The sequence below is a fragment of the Taudactylus pleione genome, unplaced genomic scaffold, assembly GCF_031769625.1.
Source record: "Taudactylus pleione unplaced genomic scaffold, aTauple2 ptg000139l, whole genome shotgun sequence".
Classification (NCBI taxonomy): Eukaryota; Metazoa; Chordata; class Amphibia; order Anura; family Myobatrachidae; genus Taudactylus; species Taudactylus pleione.
The window spans coordinates 8,500,493-8,522,810 of record NW_028284541.1 but is presented as its reverse complement, the minus strand read 5'-3'; the positions used below and the strand labels follow the sequence as shown (position 1 = coordinate 8,522,810).

General features: G+C 43.2%; 1 protein-coding gene across 2 annotated transcripts in view; it reads right to left on the bottom strand.

Moving 5' to 3' along the window:
- LOC148522809 (regulator of G protein signaling 6) overlaps window positions 1-22,318 on the bottom strand; it is a 467,525-nt gene that overhangs the window by 369,540 nt on the left and 75,667 nt on the right. For both annotated transcript variants that reach the window (XM_088473778.1, XM_088473779.1), the window contains exon 2: window positions 20,026-20,125. In XM_088473778.1, the coding sequence (XP_088329904.1) occupies window positions 20,026-20,106 (81 nt within the window). In that variant the 5' untranslated portion in view covers window positions 20,107-20,125. The remainder of the gene's footprint in view (window positions 1-20,025; window positions 20,126-22,318) is intronic.

The following is a 22,318-nucleotide window of genomic DNA, read 5'->3' as shown; positions in this document are numbered from 1 at the left end:
GTTTAGGCATCCCTGTGGGGACTTGGGTTAGGCACCCCCCCACGAGGTAGGGTTAGGCAAGGGGGAGAGGGGCTAGGGTTAGGCACCCCCAGGGGGAGGTTAGGGTTAGGCACCACTAAGGGAGGGTTAGGGTGAGGGGGGAGAGGGGAGGGTTACTTATGTGCCCCTGTCGGGATATGTCTTCATCGGTGTTGGTATGAGAACTGACGGCTATTCAGCCATCGGTATTTCATACTGATTCCAATATAAGCAAACTGTAAACTACCTTTGTTAGTAGTTAATTAATTAAATTAGGTATTAAATGCAGTTTTTCAAGTATCTTTCTGGTACGCATTATATAATGAATACATGTTCTGCTTCTAAACAAAATACTACACTATATTTGTGTTCTATCTGGCTCTGTTTGAGTCCCTCCTATTAAGGTTTTCCTGATACTTTTGGAGTGCCATATCCATCCTACCATATGGAATCCCAGTAAAAGAACCACAGATAAGCCTTAAAGATTTATTATTCGGTACGCACATATTGTGTGGGGCACGTGCATTTCTCACTTGTAATACTACACTATCAGGCGCATGTCTTTTCCCAATTACACTTCTAGATCTTCTTTGCCCTGATTGCCGTCATGAACCCGGGAAGACTGCTGCCACCTCCACCAGAGGGATTAAAGTGTCACACCTCTTAGCACAATATGGACTTTATTTAAAAAAAACATTCATTGCACAATAGTGCAATACTCTTTTAAGACTCTAACCACTGCGCCTTTGTATACATTTTCTACATATATATATATATATACATACACACACAAATATATATATACATATATACATACTTTTTTTTTAGGTGCATCGAGTACCAAAATATATTTTTGAACAAATATTGATGTCCTCAACAAAAACAAAATAAAGACAGATGATCTGTTGATTACAGCACTTGGGCCGAAATGGAAATCCTTTGAATTCATCCAAGACATGCAAGAGAAGTGATAAAAAATTGTCACTATAGTGTTGCTATGACTACTTTTACCCTTGATAAATGACCCTCTATTTAATTTCCCTGCAGCCAAATCCTTTTCAGGAATGCACGTTCTTAAAGCTGTGACTTGCTGGTGGGGTGAACATGCAAGGAATGTGAAAATGGTTTTTACACTATGGTATCCCAGGTGAATAGATCAGAAACTTTCTTCAGAATGGAAATTATCACCAAGTTTTCAAAGAGATAATGAGACAAAGCAAAAAAAAAACATCAGCTGCAGGAAGGCTATTCTCACAGGAGTACTACTGATGTGCCATTTCAATGTGTATTATTGGCATGAACTGCAAGTTAGAAATATCTCGTTCATTAAGCAGGCCTTAAAGAAGACAGATACCTTGTTACAGCAGGCACACAACAAAAGCCTAGCCTAACACTGTGTGCCGCTGATTTGCCTGGCTTCAAGAGAGAACAAGGAGGCGAAATATGGGTCATTGATTCAAACGGGATGAACGCAACTATCAAGGGAGGTTAAGCAGAAAATGGCGGTAAGTGGTGAAAGAACTCTGTAGCTGACACTTATGTTGGATACACAATTATATATATATAGTTTGTTCAATCGAATAATGATATATTACAAGTGTATCGGCGGGAGGGTGGACCCGTCGTACACAGACCCATGAGGTGAGCACCGCAGCACAGCCAACATATATATCTGTGCGTCTTCATGTGTGTATGGGTGACCTGCCGACTGCCTGAACACTGCCTGCAAGAACCGGCTACACTGACATTACAACTGGGCAGTGTGTACCCACCATTAAACTTAGAGGAGGCAGATATTTTGAATTCAGAAACAATGCTCATGAATCTGCATCTTATATATTGAGCTGTAAACTAGTGAAATGATATTACCATTCCTAAAAACAAATGTCCTGATTAAGAGTTGTATGCAAAACCGACGACACCGGAACTATGGGACTTATATATAAAAATGCATCAATACATTTTTTTCTTATATACATCACTTAAAGGTAACGCTTTGTTATATTGTTCAAGTCAAGATGAAAAAAATAAAAGTCCTATTGCTGTTTTAAACATGCATTTTATTTTTCACCAGTAAGATGGTGTTTTGTGCCTGTATATCTACAGTACATAACTTTTATAGTAACAATTAGGTTAGTGTCCTTTAAGGACAGTTCGCAGATGCAAAGAAGTCAGCAAGCCCAGGAGGCTTTGATTGCTTTCAGTATGGGTCTGGCTAATGCACTGGGGAACCTTTACAGAGAAAGGGTTTACTGTGTATTTATCAATTCCTCAAAGAGGGAAAAAATTGGATTGGATGGATGTGATTCCTGAAGTGAAAGCTAAGCTCAGCATCTGCTCTCAGCCCAGGAGGTACCAAAAGCTTCTTCCTGTAAAATAAGCATATTACGCTGACAGATAAAAGCACAATAGAGTAAATGGAGCTGACATTAACAGCTTAGCAGTTTTAACTCTGTCATAAACTCCTTATGGATCTGGACATACAAACACATACAGTATTAAGCAATATTTCTGCATATAGCAAAATAAAATATTTAAAAGACACAATTATTCTCACAAAGTTTGACCACACGAACCTTATGTACTGTATATAATAATAAAAAGATTCTTATAAAAGGGACACTTTGCGTATCCATACAGTAAGCTACATTGAAAAGCACTTTAAAAGTGAAACTGTTATATAAAAAGATGTTTGCATGTTAGTTGTCAGATAATTGTTCAGTGCTCAGTTACTCGAGAAGAAACTGAAAATAAAAGACTCTATAATTCACCTACTGACGATGTTCTAATGACATTTGCATACCCTCCAACATTTTTCAGTAAGAACTCGGTACAGGGGCGTGGTCACAGATAAAGGGGGGCATGGTCACAGATAAAGCGGGTGTCCACGGGGGTCTTGAGGCAGCTGGCGCTGGCGGGTTTCAAACTTGCAGTATAAGTGTTATACTGCAAGTTCTGTTTACCGGTGCAAGCGTCAAGCCAGACTGTGGAGAACCACAGAGGACAGAGAAGAGCCGGCTGTCACTCAGCAGCGATGCGGGAGTCCTGTGTTCAGTAGCGCTGCTTAAGAAATCAGAAGATTGTACCCACCTGGTACAATCGGTACAGCCCCCTGTTTTCCGGTACAGACCATTAAAAAACGGTACTGTACCGGCTAAAATGGTAGAGTTGGAGGGTATGCATTTGGGCTCCCATGTGTCTTAAGGGCCCTATCCATTTGCCGACTTTCTGCACGATGCGACCATAACCAGGAGGTTTTGGTCAGAACGTGCAGAAAGTTTGCTAGTGGTTAGCCGGCAAGGACCAGTGATGCGCGTGCACGCTGGCTCCTTGCCGACCATGACTATCTCTCCAACATGCCGGTCAACCTGCCGAACAAGAAGCAGAAGCAACACTGAAAAGACGTTCAGTGAACGTCTTTCAGTGCCGCTCAGCACCCGTCGAATTGAAGGTCTGAACGCTAGTCGTTCAGACCTTCAAGTCTATAAATGGATAGGCCCCTTTGGTTACCCCAGGACCTCATCCAATAAGTTTACTTTACATTACTTATTTTCCTATGACTGTTGTCCCTAATTAAAAGTAACAATGTTTATAGGGTCTGATTCAGACCCGCTCGCGATCGCTGAGCGCTCGCAAGCGGGTCGATGGTGCCCTAGTGCGCATGCGCATGAATGAGGGAGCTCCGTCGTGTGCATGCGCGAGACCCGGGGAGCGACGGGTGGGCGTGCCGGGGGCGTGGCTGCCAGATGGAGGCGTTCTCATTCACTGGGAGTGATTTTGGCTCTGATAGAGCCAAAATCACTCCAGGGCTTGCGGTCACTGAGACCCTACCGCAGGGTCTCGTCGCAAGCCCGATGGTCGCGATGGTCTTGACCATCGCGACCATCATCATGGACACTCGCATAAGCTGTGGGTGGTAACCCACAGCTATGCGAGCGTCCAAGAGGCCGCTCCAAGTTTAGGTAGGAGGGCCCTGATTCAGAGCGAGCGCTCTGGTCAGAGCATCCGGCTCTGAATCAGGCCCATAGGCTGCTGCAACAATGTCACATTATTTGAGATGGATGAGGCACTAGGAGAAGAAGCAATATAGTAAGGTCCATCAATTCTTACAGTTATCAGGAGGTAGCTTTTATTTATCTTCTGTAATCATATAATTGCTGCTGTATTATAAATATAATTCCTAACTCCTTTTAATAATGTGAGCATGTCCTTGAATGCAAAAAACATATACAAGTGCGCAGGGCCGTAGAGAGTGGGCCCAGGTACTGTAGGGTACATGGCCTAATCAAGATTGCGTGACCATGCCCCCTGCAAAAAAACAAAACAAAACAGTATGTGCGGAGCAGGGTAGTAAAAATAAAGAAATTAAAACAAGTGGCAGGAAGGGTAACAGGAGATACAAGCCGGATTGGTACACAGGATTCAATAAGACTAGCATGGAAATAAAGCTGGAGCACAAGCAGGAGACCTGATACTCTGGCAACAGCATGGTGCACGAGAGGGTTTAATTAGGTAGGGCTCTTTGAGTTGGGCGCCAAACAGACGTTACAGGTCAGCTGGTACAAAGGTATAAGGAGGCTGCGGTTTCACACACTGGGTCTGATTCAGACCCGCTCGCGAGCGCTGAGCCCTCGCAAGCGGGTCGATGTTGCCCAAGTGCGCATGTGCACGAGGGAGCCGGCTCCATCGAGCGCATGCGCGAGACCCGAATAAAGACGGCCAAGCCGTCATTATGGGTCTCGCACCAAAGGGGGCGTGCTGTCGATGGTGATTGACAGCACGCCCCCTTTGGTGAGCGTGCCGGGGGCGTGGCTGCCCAGACGGAGGCGTTCCCATGGGAACGCCTACAGTCTGGGGCCGGCCCCACTGACATCACTAGTGATGTCAATGGGAGTGCTTTTGGCTCTGATAGAGCCAAAAGCACTCTTTAGCTTGCGGCAGCGAGACCCTACCGCAGGGTCTCGTCGCAAGCCCGATGGTCGCAATGGTCTTGACCACCGCGACCATCATTTTGGCCGCTCGCTATAGCTGTGGGTGGTCACCCACAGCTATGTGAGCGGCCAGGAGGCCGCTCCAAAAAGGAGAAGGGACGGTCCTGATTCAGAGCGAGCGCTCTGTCAGAGCGTCCGGCTCTGAATCAGGGCCACTGACCATCAGAGGGCTCACCAAACACCAACAAACATCAAAGCACGCAAGACACCCCGAGGATAACAGCCAGGACCCACGGTGGCTGCTAGGAAAAGGAGACAGTACACAGACACCCACAGACCCACTGCAACAGAGCAGGGCCGAGGGACCCAACAGATGGCCACCACATCACTGCCACTGGATACAGACAAAATAGACAAAATAGGCAGCCCCCCTCCCAGGGGTAAGCAGCAGCCGCTCCTGATTGGCTGCCGCCCCACGAGTTGTGATTGGCTCACGTCCAGCTCCATATTTCAAATGCCACCTACAGTATGCTCTTTTTTCCTGGCTGAGTGAATGGAACTTACAAATCTCCTTACACATCTTTGCTGCATTCATGCCAAGAAGGCCCTCTCGGCGCGCCAGGTCCAGTGAGACTCTGCTAGTGCCGGGCATCATTTTTGCATCTTTTTTTGCTGAAAATACATCTAAGTCGCACCAGCAGACTGTGCTGAATAATTTGATATGTAACACTTGTTTTATCTGTATGCGACAGAATGTCTGAATCTGTATACGACGCGCCGCAGCTTTTTTCATTCCTAGTTCCATTGTGCTTCATAAACAGACTCAGGTGCACACAGATATATATAAGTGTCACATATCAAATCAATCAGCACAGTCTCTCTGGTGCATCCTAGTCACATCGCACTGCAACTTAGATGCATTTTTGGCGAAAAAAGACCCCAAACGCTAGCAGAGTTGCATGGGACCAGGCATATCGTGCTGCGTTGCATATTGAGGCTAGATGTATGAGGACACATTTGTACCTTCACAACTCCCTAGCCGATTGGGACAATACAGTTATGATTGGGTAGGTAGAACAGAGCCCTCAAATTGGGACTGTCCTAACTGAAAATGGTGGGAGGTAAGGTATGGAGATAGAAGAGAAATAGCTGGTCACAGGAGAATAGCACAGAAGAGGAGAAGGGTTGGAGAAGAGGGGTAGATTTGTGAATCGACAATGTAGAGGTGGTTTTTATGGTCATTATGGGCCTGATTCTGAGGCTGTAGTAAAGCAAAAAAAGAGCATGCAACTGTGCACCTGGACAAACCATGGTACACTGCAAGGGGGGCACATACATTTATATTTTTACAGTGTACATACTGGCTGCTTTTGCATGGACAACTTTGTTTCTACACAGCAATTTAGATTTAGACTTTAGCCATGCCCCCTCTCATATCTAAAGCTGTGTACACGATTACCCATCCCAGCTGCAGACCGGCCATCACGGTGACAGAGCGCCCATTTTGGTAAGTTATACACACTTATCAATCAGCCGCTACATATGTCTGGGCCAACATCACAACTGGGCGGATATTTAAATATGCTTGCCCAATTGAGATGTCAGTGTCAGCAGATCCCTGTACCAGTGTATGGGCGGTCGGTGGGTCGCCAGTACACATAGCCAGATGGCATAAGCACTGGCTGTCCTGCAGTGCTGGATTAAGGGGTGCACAGGGTTAAGGAGGGGCACAGGGTTTGAGTACCCCCGGGCCCCACTCTCTCAGGGGGCTCCCCACCTGTCGCCGACTGCCTTTTATTAATAAAACAACAATAAAGGGAGAGAAGGGCAGTGTAGAGGAATCGGTATGAATTACCGGCGGACGGTTCAAATCCCGACAGCGGCTGCCCGACATGGGGGAAAATCCCGATCGTCCCCAGGTAACCTAACCTCCCCCCCTAACCCTCCTTAGGAGTGCCTAACCCTAACCTTCCCCCCAGTGCCTAACCCTAATCCCCCCTCTAAGTGCCTAAACCTAACCCCCCATTCCCCGCCGTCTAAACCTAAGTCCCCCGGGGGGTGCCTAACCCTATGTCCCCCCGGGGGTGCCTAACCCTAACCCTCCCTTTCCCTAGCCTAACCCTAACCTTAGGGTTAGGCACCACCCCTAAACCTAACCCTCCCCCCCTGTCCGCGCTCGGCGCCCGGCATCACTTCGCTCGGGATGCCGGGCGACGGTCTCCTGGCTTCGGTAAAATGACAGGGGTCTAGATTTAGACGCCTGTCAATTAACCCTCGCCGGGATAAAGCAGTCTGGAAGCCGGCTGTCGGGATTACGTCCGCAGGGTTCCCGACTGCATACCGGTGTAGATGCTGTGCTGCCATTATCAATTTTGGGGGGTCCAAGATGGTCTCCCCACTTTTTCATGCACTGCTCTCACATCGCATTTGGCAGTCAAATCGCAAACCTCAGCTGCGAGGACCTTGAATAGACATTTTTAATTGGATTGGGAATTCTCGGGTGTGCGCATTCGTGCGAAGTCTGCGAGTTTCATGAAACAAACTCGCTACTCGCAATTTGCACCTAACTGGATTTACCCCTTAGACTGAGCTGGCTCCATTAATATTTTTAATAAATGTTGATCATATGTAAGTTTTTATCACTGCGATAATCACAGTTTTGTTAATAGGCTTGAAAGTGAAATATTCTGAAATTAAATTCATATGTCTACACTGAGACACTCATGTGTTTTCTATGTATACAGTTGTGTTTTATATTTTTATTGCATGTAGTATATATTTATTAATATTTGCCATTTTAATTCTCAATATTTTACTTTACTTTACCCTGAACACTTCTTCATTGATTCAGTTATATCTCTTTCACCAATTATTCAATGGTAACAGCTTCTTTGTAGAAAGTATTCAATAGCAACTTAAAATCTGAGCAGGTGTAATCTTTTAAGGGAAAAAAGATGTAATTAAAGAAACATCAATGCTTTATATGTATGTCAAACCAGGCAAAGTAATCTAAAGTATTGATTTTCTTGTGCAGCATAAAGTATGAGAAAACAACATTTTTACCTTCATAAATAGGGCCAGAATCAATTTGAGGCGAAAAGTCAGTTGCTTTTCTGGGGGAAATAGGCGCGTGCCCGCGTATCCCCATATTCAATTTCAAAGAGGCGAAAACGGGACCCGGCAAAAAGGTAAGTAGCGAAAAGTCCTGTCACTTTTGGGGAAATCAGCCTGTCACCCCCCAAAAGGTGCACTAACTTGGGGGATCACTATGGGTACCCCCGAAAAGCCCTGCTAAAGGTATTTGGGATCTTTAAACGGTCTCTACGTGCTTTTATGCGTCTTTGACAAAGTGGTGAAGAATAGCATTTAGCTAAATTTTGGGGGGAAAATAACTAGTCCCATCAAATTTGGGCTACATGAAAATGGGTGCAAGCATATTTTTAAGTCCCTAAAATGAACTTTTAAAATTCATTAAAAATCTGCCTGCCGCAACCAACCGCATTAAACACCTGGGGCATACTTGGGAACCCCTTCACAGTCTATTTCGCTAGTTTAAAAGTTTGTCCCCCAACTTTTTTTTTGTTGCCCCCAAAATGAAAGCACTTTTTTGGGGTGTCCCGTGGAACATTTTAAACATTTTTTTTGACACAGAATACCTTTGTGGGACAGTCCAAGGGGTGCAGGGTATTTTTTTTTAGTTTGTACCCCAAAACCCCAATTCTGCACTTTTTTTGCCACCTATTATATGGTGAAAACTTATCCCTGGATTTTGGCAAAGACTTTTTGCACCTACGAAAAGTCTTTGAAACTGAATACGGGGAAAAGTGAAAACGGTGAAAATGACGGGTTTTTGCAGCCTAATTGAATATGGCCCATAGCCTCCTTAAATTATTTATTCTCATACAAAGAATATATGCAGTGTTTCCAGTCAGGTACATACAGATGTGTCTACATACATATAGCCTCCTTGCATGTTAAACAGCCCTTCTAGTAGAGCCATGACTCGGTAGCGCTGAGCGTCTTTTTGTGCGACTTCTTCCCTTCAAATTCATCGTATTTGCACAGTGATGCGAATAGAACGGACAAGCAGCTTCTGCTGATTAAAATGATATGCGGCTGTGGGTGTATCTGCCTCTGGCAGTGTAATGTAGCGCTTCGTATGCAGATATACCTGCAGTTGCACACAGAATATAAGCATGCTGCATATCATTTTAATCAGCAGAAGCTGCTTGTGCATTCTATGGCTTACCATACTGTCCCTTTAAACCGGGACACTCATGAATTACACAGGTTCTGTGGCTGATTAAAACCAGGTGAAATGCAGGCTTGAAGTCAGCCAGCCACAGAATCTGTGTAATTCATGAGTATCCCAGTTTAAAGGAATAGTATAGTAAGCCTATATATATATATATATATATATATATATATATATAATGATCCTGGACCAAACATGCTCAAATTGGGAGTGTTTGAAAGCATTTGGAACACCTGGGTGCTCCTTGATTCTCATTAGGAATGATTTAAAAAAAGTGTTTCACAGGTGGCTGTTCACAAACGGTGGCAAAGTCGATAGCAACCAATCTGATTCTGTCATACCCCTTTTACACCAAACAAATAACCCGGGTTATTGCCAGGTCGATCCGGGTTGAGGCTCTGTATGAACGGCTCCCAACAAAAAAACCCGGGTCGATTTACCGGACAATCTTACTCGGGTTGAGAGCAGGGTTGAAAACGGGTTGTTCCCGGGTCATGAGGCAGTGTAAATGGGTGCTATCCTGCGTATTTGACCCGGCTAGCTCTGAAAGATGCTGATTGGAGCTTCTGGGGCACTGGCAGATGATGTAACTTGTCAGTGCCCTGCAGAGAGAGACTCACATGAAACCATCGCTTGCCTGCCTAACCTCCTGCACCACAGCAGCCTGACCAGCAGCCACAAAAGCAGGCAGGCACACAGCCTGCCACAGCCAGAACTGCAGCCTGCACCACAGCCTGACCAGCAGCCACAAACGCAGGCTGATACACAGCCTGCCACAGCCAGAACAGCAACCAGTAGCAATGCTGGAAACAGTCCCCACCCCTCTCTTTTGCTGCCTTTTGTGACCATCTTTGTCAGACCTTAAAACAGACCATTTTTAATGACTTCTACAGAGAAAAGCAGGGATTACCCGGGTTCAGTGTAAACGGGGCAAACCCGGGAATAACCCGGGTCGAGTTGCAGTGTTAATGGGGTCTGAAGCAGAGTTCGACCCGGGATTGACCAGTATTAAAATTCCAGGGTCGGACCCGGGATTTTGGTGTAAAAGGGGTATAATTGTTCAAGTATAGTTTAGAATATGAAAGTAATACATGTTTTCCACCAAAAACCCGGGTCCGACCTAGGTTTTTGGACATGGTTCCAACCCAGGTTAGACCCCATTTACACTGCACCTTTGATCTGGGCTACTCCCAGGTCAGCTCTGTTCACACTGAACTCAGGTCTGCCCTGCTAAACCTGTGAGCTCATAAAAAGTGGGAGGTGACTGCTCCACAACCACCAATCAGCTAATTTTAGGCATGACCCAGGTTGAATAACCCGGGTCGCACCATTTACACTGCACCATTACCCGGGTCCATTCTGGGTCCAACCCTGGTAGTTACCTGGGTTGGATTGCTGGGTCACTTGTCCCGGGTTATTTTTCAGGGACCCTTTTACACTGAGCTGCGACCCAGGTAGACCTAGCAATAACCCAGTTTTTTGATCTGGTGTAAAAGGGGTATTAATGTCTCATTGGTTTCTATGGGCAACACCATCTTTTCTACACAGTTAACCCTGAAATTGTTTTAATAAATGTCCACCACATACCATAGTTCTATAGAAGGGTAATCTGTGGCAGCTCTTACCCTTCATGAGGAGGGGGGCTGCTCGCTGTGCTGCTTTCCGGTCCTAGACTGAAGTGGCTGTGAATGCACAATGGATCTGGCAGGCGCTGGAGCATGGCACAAACACCAGCATGACCAGCACTTGCGCACAAGCCCGGCTTCTAGGAACTGCATCAGCTGCAGCCCCTAAGAGCCGAGGAAGCCAGATGTCTAAGCAAGGGAGTGGCTTCCCACTGGAAGCACGCTCTCTGTAAATCACGTTCCGGACTGGCAGCGCCTAGGTAAAAAACAGGAACTGGTAAAGATCCATTTCTGCTTTTTTTATCATCAGTCAAAGTCGAGAAAAGTAAAAAAAAAAAAAATTGTAAATAAAATCTACATGTTCAGTGTCTTAGGTCTTCTGTAAGTAAAAATAACATCAATCCTGAGATTGCATTGACATACAGGTTAAACACATGGGAACTGAATACAGAAGAAATGAAAGTGGTACTCTGTACTTAGTTAATATTATAAACAGTAACATAACCACATATTAAAATATCACTGGACAAATGATTAGAGCATAGAACATAGACATTGAACATTACTGCTTGATAAAACAAAGAAATGTCCAGCACGCTATCCAGGAGGCACCAAGTGTTAGATTCACACATCAGTGTCATTTGGTATAAAAACCTATCCTCTCATCATTTACATTCTCCTCTGCTGTCATCTCTGACTTCCTGTTAAAACACTGCCATCTGTGCAAGGACAGATCTAGAGCCCATTACAAGCAACCAGTGGGAAAGAGACCTAAATCCCTGCTTTGCAAACTATTCCTGGCTCTGTCTGCTCTGATTTTTTGCAGCCGAGACTAGAATATGCCCTCGGTAAGACACAGATAACTATTTCTGAGTTTAGATTGATGCCCTTTTTCTTTACCTTCAGACCTTCATTTCAATTTCTTAGGTCTGCAACAATGGAATTAGAACTACAATATATTGCAGAAAATGAATTATTTGTCCTTTTAATACAGTACCACAATCCGCAATCCACCTCCCATTATGTACTTCACCTTGTATACACCTGCAATAGGACTGTGATTTTAAACCACAGTCCCAGGTCAAATAATCCCCATTGTTACAGCTACATCTATCCTTGTTGCGTCATATGGTGCAAGGCGAGTTGTGCGATTCCTGTGCGGTGCACTTTTTCCTAAATTTTACATTTTAGTTCGCATATAGGGCCTTATTCAGAGATGGACGCAATCGGACTGGGGCATGGAGGGCCCACCAGGAAAATGCAGTGGCAGGGGCTCATGCTTAAGAGGAGTGGTCATCCACCCAAGAGGGTGTGGCCAGCCACCACAGACACTTGACTAACCATTAATCAAATCTTGGTGTACAGTAGTTTCTATAGAAGGGAACCAAGTCCTCATGTTCATCAGTGGTTCTGCTCCTCCAGGCAACTGACCCTCTAATAGAGTAACAATCTATAATTTGAGTTCTGGAACCAGACACCTAGAAGAGGGGGATGGGCCCACAGGCAGTGGGGCCCACCGGCGATTTTCCCCTGTATCCCTGTGGGCCAGTCCAACACTAGACGCAATACCGATATTTACGCAGATTGAGCGATTGTTAGCCACTGTACATGTGCAGAGATTGAATTGCGACTACACCATACTTGCCAACTCTCCCTGATTGTTAGGGAGACTCCCTGAAATAGTAGCAATCTCCCTAACTCCCTGAGTCTAGCAATCTCTCTGATTTCACCCCCATTATGAAGAAGTTATATAAAAGAAAAAAACAAAGATATGTACATTCAAATGGGAACATTAGTATAATGTCTCTGCATTGGTTATAAGGCACAATGATCCCTATGGCTACATGCATTTCTGAAAGTATCAGTGTGTTTTCATTAACACGTAGATTTTGCTAACTGCTTTGGGGTCCATTTACATTTGGATGTAAATCAATGTTATGACACGCCCCTCAGATGTAGTATTACACACCCACCTTACCGCCGCGCTCATAGGTGCTGCTTTCACAATCTCCCTGAATTGCTTTTTAAAAAGTAGGCAAGTATGGACTACACTCGTACACAGGCTTCAATCATAAAGTGAGTCAGCATTTGGGAGAGGTAACAGAAGGTGGTTAGAAAAATGCAGGTGTGTCGGAACCTTTTATATACTGCATTCTGGGCGTCCATAAATTAGCCACTGCACCCAGGGCCTTCTAGACAATCTGGCTCCCAGTGTGAATAGTCAAAAATGTACCCCCCTCCCCCGCCCCGGTTATTTACCAAAAAAATAGTAGCCATCGGCGTGTGCACTTCTGAAAAGGGGGCATGGCTGCACATAAGGGGTGTGGCCTCAAAGGAAAAGACTACCTTACACGTTTACACTCCAGTTTTGCCACAGATTGGCCCACACACAGCTTGCCCGCCTCTAGAAACGGCCATGTCAATAGGACACATGGTCTGCATCAGGCTCCATATACTAATCCCAGATTATAATGGGGGGGATGTACTAAGCATCGCATCCGCGATGCAGTACATACCCTCACTTATCGCATACATATGAGAAATGCAGTAAAACCGCTGAAAACTGCATTTTTGAGCTTAGTACATCCTGCCCATTAAATGGAATGGGGGAGGACAATGGTAAAATGGTGCAGCAACCACTACAGGTGCGCTGTCCTGTGCTGGAAGCCCCTATACAAAATATTATATATTATATATTGCAGCTGCTGTTACTGACATCAGACCAGACCATGCTATGTGCTCTCCTTGCACAGGGCAGCTGTAGCTATAGTGACTGCATATGGATAACACAGGAAGAACAGAGACTGACAGAACACTGTATATTCTGTATAACCGGTACTTACATTCGCCCACCCTCGGAGACAGGTAGCAGCAGTCCTCATCTGTACAATATAAACCGGCAGCAGCATGTGAGCAACTCCGGAGCCATGCTGCAGGGTCCACCTGCTGATGTGGGCATTTAATCATGCACAGTGGTGGGGCCTGGCAGGTGTGCAGGTGTCTGAGGCTGTTACGATGCAGCCGCCCACATATAACTCACACAACCTGCCGAGCAGAGCGCCGACAGGAAGATTTGCTTAGCCGGGCTTCCTTCTGTAGGGCCAGAGCAGCCCATCTGGTGGCCAGTGATTGCACGGCTCGTCTGCCCCTAGAAACGGTCCTGACTGCACTCTTGCTGGCCGCAGGAAAGCCCTCTGCATGTCTGGAGAGCCGCTATGTCAGATTAGACTTACTCAGAAGGCTGATTGCCGCCTGATCTGCATTTGATGTTTGCGGTTTTGTGCATAAGCAGCGGATGCAAGATAATTAGATAATTAGCATATTGCAATCCGTGGGAGATCACAGCTGCGATGGCATTTGCGTCCATCTCTGAATCGGTTCCATAGTGTACATAATACATAATGACCATCAGACATCTGAGTAACCCTCATGATTATGTAACTGTTATATTGATAAGATGACACTGTATTGCACGGAGAACATACAGTATTTCATTGATCCATAAGCGTCGCTACATCAGTTGAGTAAGAATGTGACTTATTTCATAGAGTGATGGGCACAGATGTGGTAACATTGTTAATTCAGCCAAGGGATGCAGGAAGGGTTTAATGATAAAAGAGAATGGATAACAAGGTTAGTCCACGTGTAGGCTGTGTGATTCAGATGTAGTGGGGTGACTGAACTTGTCATATAGAAGGATAACTAGCAATAGATAGATAGATATACAGACAGACAGACAGATAGAATTTTCCAAGATTTTTCACTATTTTAACCTAAACCTAACCCTAAATTTAGCACTAAAATGCTATATCGACATTTTGACTGTCAACATGCATAATGAACATGTCAACATACAGTAACACCCAAGTCTACATTCTGACTGCCGACATTCAGAACATATCGACGTTATGGTGTCAACATTTTGATACCAGTTTGAGGTTCTATTGTCAATATTATTTTTGCGAAGTTCTATTTTTTATACATTTTGCAGAGGAAAAGATGATTTTTCTTACCCTTAGCTGCCCATAATCTACTCTGTCCAGAGCTGGTGCTGCCACTAGGCAAGCCAAGTAATCAGCCTAGAACTAGCACCGGTTCTGGACACAGGACCTGACTTTGTCTATTACTCAATCCAGACATGGAGACACTGCTTATTGTAAGTAATTTGTAGATAAGTTAGGAAAGTCCCCAATACATAGCCATACAGAAGAACACTAATAACTAGTCCAGTTTAAGTACTAAAATATGTAGAACTACTATATGGGGTCTATTTATCACTGAAAAGTATTAATCTTTATTGTCGAATGTCAAGGTGAAAAGAGTTTGGTAAAGATCACAGTCCCCATTGAGAAATATGGCGGTGTCCCCTTTGTAACTGTTTAGTCAGCCAGTCTTACTGTACGTACTCAAATATGTGAAAGCCATTTATCACAACCAAATAAACAAAAATAGTTTCATATTTGAAGAATAAAATTGCAATGTAATTAATAAAAATGACTTATGTGGTTCTTTCGTTTATTATACTGTATATATCTTATGCAAGGTAAAGTTGTTTACCCCATTAAAATGGCTTCATAATGGACTGTGAGTACCAATCAGAAGTCACAATCTAAGTGTCAGATAACATACCCAGGTTTCAGCCAGGGCTGAGACTTGCCACAGATCCCAAGAAAAATGGCTGCACGGTGTAGACCTTGGAGAGGGGACAGAGCTATAATGATACAGATACCATTGCATTTTATTTTTATTACAATACAGAAGAAAGTTAGGTACATGTAAATATACTATAAATACATGTTACATTATACATTTATCATATACTAGCACACAACATTTTGCATATAGTGTAATAAACATAAACACGTAAAAAACAGCTTGGAGGCTGATTTCCGTGTCTCATCCGGGTTGGGAACGTGATGCCAGCGATCAGAATGCCGACGCCGGTATCCTGACTAGGTGAGAATGCCGACACTTGCAGGTAAGTATCCTAACACTAGCCCTAACTCTACCCCTAAAACTAACTCTATGACCCGCAGCCTAAACCTAACCCTCCACCCCCACAGAATAACCCTCCCCCCTGCAGCCTAACCCTGACCCTCCTCCTACTGCCTAAGCCTAAATCTAACTCTTCCCCTAACCTTAATACTTACCGTCAGGATGACGGCGGTCGGGATGCTGACGCCGGGATCCTGACTGGTGACGAGATTCCGGCGCAGGCATTCTAAGCGTCGGCACCCTAACTGCCAGGATTACAATTGCATCTCGTCTCATCACCTGCCGACATAGGACAAAGAGTTCAAACTAAAATGCATGGTCTTCTGCTCAAGTGTGATGGAAGAACCACAACCAAATGTTTTTTAAACTGCAAGCCACAGCAAAGTATCGAGACAGGAGGAAATATATTATTAGACATATAAAGTTCAGTAACGTTTTGGGGTGTACTATTTAAACCATTGGATTTATTCCTTCCTATATGGAAAAAAACAGCTAGTACCTCTGCCTTTTAATATGTTAGTTTTCTTAATAAAATATTAGAAATCGAAAATGAAAACAATATAACAATATTAATTATAGTTATGAGTCAAAAATACGTAAATGAACACACACAGTGGGCACTTCATTGGAGAGATATACAGGCCATGCATTACATGTGGACATTTAAATTGCCTGGCGTTTTCTGATGAGTTTGTATAAACTGTAAAAACTACAGGAAATAGAGAGAATTATTATGCACGCCAACTCTTCGTTTTGACAGCAAAAAGCTTTTGAATACTCAAGTACATCCTAGTACCAAGAGAAACATTTTATAGCTTCTTGTCACTTGATTAAAGTATTAATAATAGCGTAACTACATCCAATTATATGCAATAATGTACACAGTATTGTTCAGGCAAAATTCCATGACCAGTAAAGCTTACATTGCAGTATCTAGGATACGGGAAACAAAATTTGCTTGATTCACAAGTCACAAGGAACTCATAATGAACTGAAAACATGTTCTCAATCAGGACTCTCAGAGGTATTTCATTAAAGTGCATGCACATTTTAACACTGATCTACGGCTTCCGCAGCTTAACCTTCATATCAATAAACACAGGCACCATTGCAAAGAAGTTTGGAGGGCTGTACTATAGCACAAAAAAACACACAAGAAAATAAAACAAAAAAACAAAAAGCAAACAAAATTGTAAAAAAGAAAATGAAAACCAAACAAGAAAAAAAACCAAATATAATAGTTTACATAAACAAAATGTTTACAAAAAATAAATTATCACTAATAACACAGCATGCACTATTTGCCAATTTTAGAAACATTGGGTGAAATTGCTACATGTACAGTATGGGCCAAAAAACAACCACCAATCCCGATAATGACCTATCCGTTATCAATCAAAACTAATGGAAAATGTCGACCGATGACAATGATTTAAGTGTGTATGTGGTCATCAATAATTAAGCCATATGGGACCAAGTTGGGTAAACTTCTAATAATTATTTATTACATTAGTTAATAGGGGAATCTTATAAATTCTACCTTACTATGTTACGGTGATAGAGTGAATAAACACAATTAAAAACATGCAGAATACAACCTTACAGCTAAGGCATGCTTTAACTATTCATACAGCGGTCACTGTAATTTTGTGGCTTGAACCAAAATTCATGAGAAAGCAGCCTATAACTGTTATTAGGTCTATTTATTATGATGCTTAGCAGCAATAGAAAATCTTCTTTACTGTAATTTATCAAAAAACAGTCTCCGGGGCAGCTGAGTGCATAGGCAAACGCAGGGGGGGTTTCCATCTGCCGGGAAACCCCCCTCCCCAGCCCACACCATTGCCACAATAGAAATATAAATATAATAGAATTTTACTAGTGCTGCATGTTCTTGGAATGGTGCCCACATCTAAAATAAAAACATTCAGCTCAGACAGGATGGCCATACTGCTGCATCTAATGGATTACTGTGATCGCTGGTCCTGTATCTGCTGGAATTATGACACACAATATACTTTGTATGGTGCATATTAAAGCTGGTTAAGTGCTAATTATGCCCTCTTCATGGACTGGCCATACTCGCTATAAAATCAAGCATTTGGAAACCCCCCTCTAGTAATCCTGCGTTTGCCACTGGAGTGAGGCTTGTCTCTGTGGCATCACTGGCCAGCAATGGTAGAGTAGTCTCACCGCTTACCAGGCCAGTTAGATTATCGGCTCCTGCACCTGTAGGAAAGGAAGCCCAGAATCAGGCTTCCATTTGCAGAATTATAAAAAAAATAACTTTAAAAAAAAAAGTTACAAATTCTTTATTTTAATAATAGAGCTTTTTTTTTCCAGTGGACACCCCTGACTAAAGGGGCCCATACACTAGTGATGGATGATTGCGTTCCTTCGTTCCTAAGATGCCGGGTTGTGGGATCGGTGAAATCCAACATGTTGGATTTCACTGATTTGCCGATCACAATCAAAATATGATTGTGATTTGCAAATCAGTGAAATTTAACATGGAGAATTTCACCAATCCTCCAACAGATCTCGGAATATAGATGGCCTGCCGCTCGACATTTCTGACCGGTGGATTGCCATTTCCGATCCCATCTCAGGATCCGGTAATCTGTCTGTGTATGGGGGCCTTTGTTCCTTCCTAATGTTAGCAATTGCAGCTGTACATGATATCACAGGTGTCATTGATAAATTGGCTTTCCCATGCTTTGTATGGGAAAACATCATAGAATGGTACATACACACGGGATGACCGTCAGCGATAACAATATCGCTGAACGATCTCCCAGATGTGCTGGATGATCGATATCAATCATCATGCACACCACCAACCTACCAATGATGGCCAGCGAACTGAGATCAACGTTCGCGGGTCCCTATAGTAATCTGGTCGATATCGACCAGTTTGGCCTGCATGCACGGTTCGATGGACGATATCTTTATCGTCCATACATGCCCGCGCATCGCAGGTCGTTGGTGGGTTGGAGGCACCGAAAAGTGCACGGTATGAACGATAACGTTATGATCGATAGCACTATCGTTCATATCGTGCATTTTAATCGCATCATGTGTACGCACCTTTGGTGAAGGTTAAGCCATGTGATAACTGGCAATAGCCTTCACCTGCAGGGAGCCCTTGATTAAGCACAATTGCTGTGCCACAAACACTAATGTCACTTAGTGAAAAGATATGTTGCATGCTAATAATTACAAGTTCATCTCACATGTTGACAAGTTTACTTTAGTAGTAACTTGGGTGATTTACTGGGCTGAATTCAATTCAATGTGAAGATGAATAGCCGAGGGAGGGAGCTCCAGCAGCTATTCAATACAACGCGCTGTGTAATGAGAAATTATAGCCACCAGCACTGCAAAAGAATACCCAATTTTACCAATTATAAAACTAGAAAAGATGTTCCACGCCGCTGTTAATGGTTGCTACCAAAAGAAAAACAAAGAAGACAAAAATAACAGAGCTTGGGAACACCCTGAACATGAATTTGTTTAATAAAAAAAGATTTCAGCTATGTGAAAATATAATTAGATCTGTTTATTCATACTGTATATTGTATATAACAAATAATAAGTTGAATATATAACACACATTCTTTACTAATAAAAACACACATGAATGTGCATATAAAAAACAATCATATAATAGTCAAAATGTTATGATATGTCTCAAAAATGTAACATCAGATATTCAGATATAACCAATCAGATATTCAGATATAACCAATCAGTATCGGTTGATGTTACATACTGACGCAAGGTAGCTGGTTTATCCAAATCACCACAATATTCTGAATCAGCTGAATCGTGGTTTAAAGCTGACATATTAGTTAAAAGGAGATTTTTGTCATCCTCATTATTCAGGATCCTTTATATATACTGTATGTGTGCCGTTTTTCGGGAATTGTTTAAGTCAGAGAATGCCAGTTCTCGCAACATAACCTGGGAGTTTAGGCGCGAGAACCGGCATTCTCTGACTAAAGTGCCGCGCTCGCGGCTGGAAGCGACGCGCTAAGCCGGCAAACAGCTCGGTGTATGGAATAGCTGCGGAAGCTCCCTCCCGTGGCTATTCATCATTCTTCGCATTAAACTGAATTCGGCCCAATGTGTCTTTTTTTGACCAGCTTATGTTTTAAGTTAACCATCTTAAGCAGAAGAAATTTGAGTAGGATAGTCTTACTTTTCTGTAGACAATCATGTTTGGAGTGTTGTCCTCTGGATCTGGAACTCCAACAACACTTGCATCAGAGGACTGAGCCATGATTGGTTTCTCACTGATACTGTAATAATAAACAGAGAACATCAACTGAGACAATTCAAAACAGCAGGTGTACACACCGCAATAAGAAGATGTTCAGAAGGCAAAGGAAAAAACATATGTGTGTCAGGAAACAGTAGTATAATAGCAATAAGAGCCTCCTGTGCACAATTCATCACCATATTCACGAAAAAGATATTATTCAAAGGGTTTCAAGAATATTTAACTAAAAATATGCAGATTCTGGGATAAAAACCCATACTGTCCATACATGTAATAGCTATTGTTAATAATTGTGCTTCATTCCCTGCTGTGAAGGGGAGATACAGCAACAGGTTGCTGATGGGGGAGGGGCCGGGCAGTTTGGGGCCAAAGTGAAGCGGTTGTCATAGAATCATGCCATATCGATCCCTTCCTGTAGACACAGGAATCATGATGCAACATTACGCCGTATGGGGAAGGGTTTCCAAACAAGGGTCGCACTTCCATGACCAGTGAGGAGATGAAGACACAATTTGTCTCAGAAAAAGACATCAGCCTGTCATGTTTTTTTTTACGGTTACACAAATACTCTCTTTTAATGTAGTATAGAGGTGGAATCAGCCCTAGAAAGACTAGGTCCCTCTCCTAGTTATAAGATATGAGTATGTCATGGTTTATTTGGGGGTACTGAGAAACCCCTTGTGTGTGCGCCACTGTCAGGTTCCTGCAATTCATCACACATCCCCCTTTAATGCAGCACACATACTGGAGTACAGACCCCTTGTAATGAAGCACACACTCCTTGCAATGCAACACATATGAGCACACATCTCACTGACTTGGGCACAAATTGTCTGTAATTTATTATACAATTTTGGGTACGTAGTCATTCATGTAGTGATCGTCATGCTGGAGAGCGACGACCATTTTCTTGTCGCACACATCCTCCTTATTCTTCTCCCCAGTAGAGTCAGGGAAATCACCAATAGTTCAGGGCGCCTCCCTGACATTCAGTGTTGGCAAGTGTGATGTAAATAAGCACATAAATGTATACTACCACGAAGTTAAATGATGAGTGATTTGTCATGTTGGCAGGTATTTATAATAAAAAACAAACAAACAGAAAAACAAGGAGGACACTGCCACTTTCCCCAAATTTGGGCCTGACAGTTGCAAACCTCCCAACTGTCCTTATTTCAGTGGGACAGTCACGATTATTGGGCACCGTCGCATCCGCGGGCCGCAGTGTCCAAAGGGCGGGGGCGGGAGTTTTGTGGGTGGGGCACCAGGGGGCATGGCCTATCAGACACAAGACCAGATCCCCTTTTGTGCATGCTCCTTCGACACTCAGAATTAAGCTGAGGTATGAGTGGTAATATTTTCACATGGTGAGCCCTACGAGTACTGAATTAATCCTTTTAATTGCCTCTGTGCTGAAGCGGTAAGGCTAACCTTCCGCTTCACTGAACCAGTCTTGTGGGCTGTGTGCATGCTTGACCAGGCCGGCTAGTTCCACATGCACAGTAGACCTGAAAACTGAAAAATAAAAAATACTTAAAAAATAGAATGCAAATATTCCCCCAAAAAATTAATTCACATGTGAAAATTTTTTTTTTTTTTCATTAATACACTATTTTTCCATTGATTCTTTCTATTATTGTGGCAGTTCTTATACCTCCACAATCTCTGTTAAGTAAGCTTCTCCATGCATCCTACACTGGCGGTGGTCCTTTTATATATAGGTTGAAGCCCTATCTACATCCAAAACACCCATAATTGCAAGATAAAGGTATTTTTGCCCATTAATAGAGCCTTTCATCAAATTTATTTACTTCTTCATGTCTGCGACATATGCTACAATACTGTAAAGAATGCAGACACTGTGAATGTGTATTTTGGAAATGAAGGTGTGGTATGAAAACAAGGTATCTGAATGACATTGCAGCACTCATTATTATTACACAATTTCTATAATTAATTATTTATTCTACACCTATTGAACAGGGAAAAAAGGCAACAATGAATTTGTCAACTAACTAGTTAAGAATTATACACAACACAAAGAAAGCTATGAATAATCACGCCTGCCTGTGCATGCCTGCTAAACTGACAAGTGGTCAGGACCGTGCTGATGTGACTGACTGCAGCATGTTAAGGGATATCCATCTGATTTTTACTTATCCCCTTCATAATTCAAAATGGGATGCAGTTATTACCTACAGCCGGTTGACAA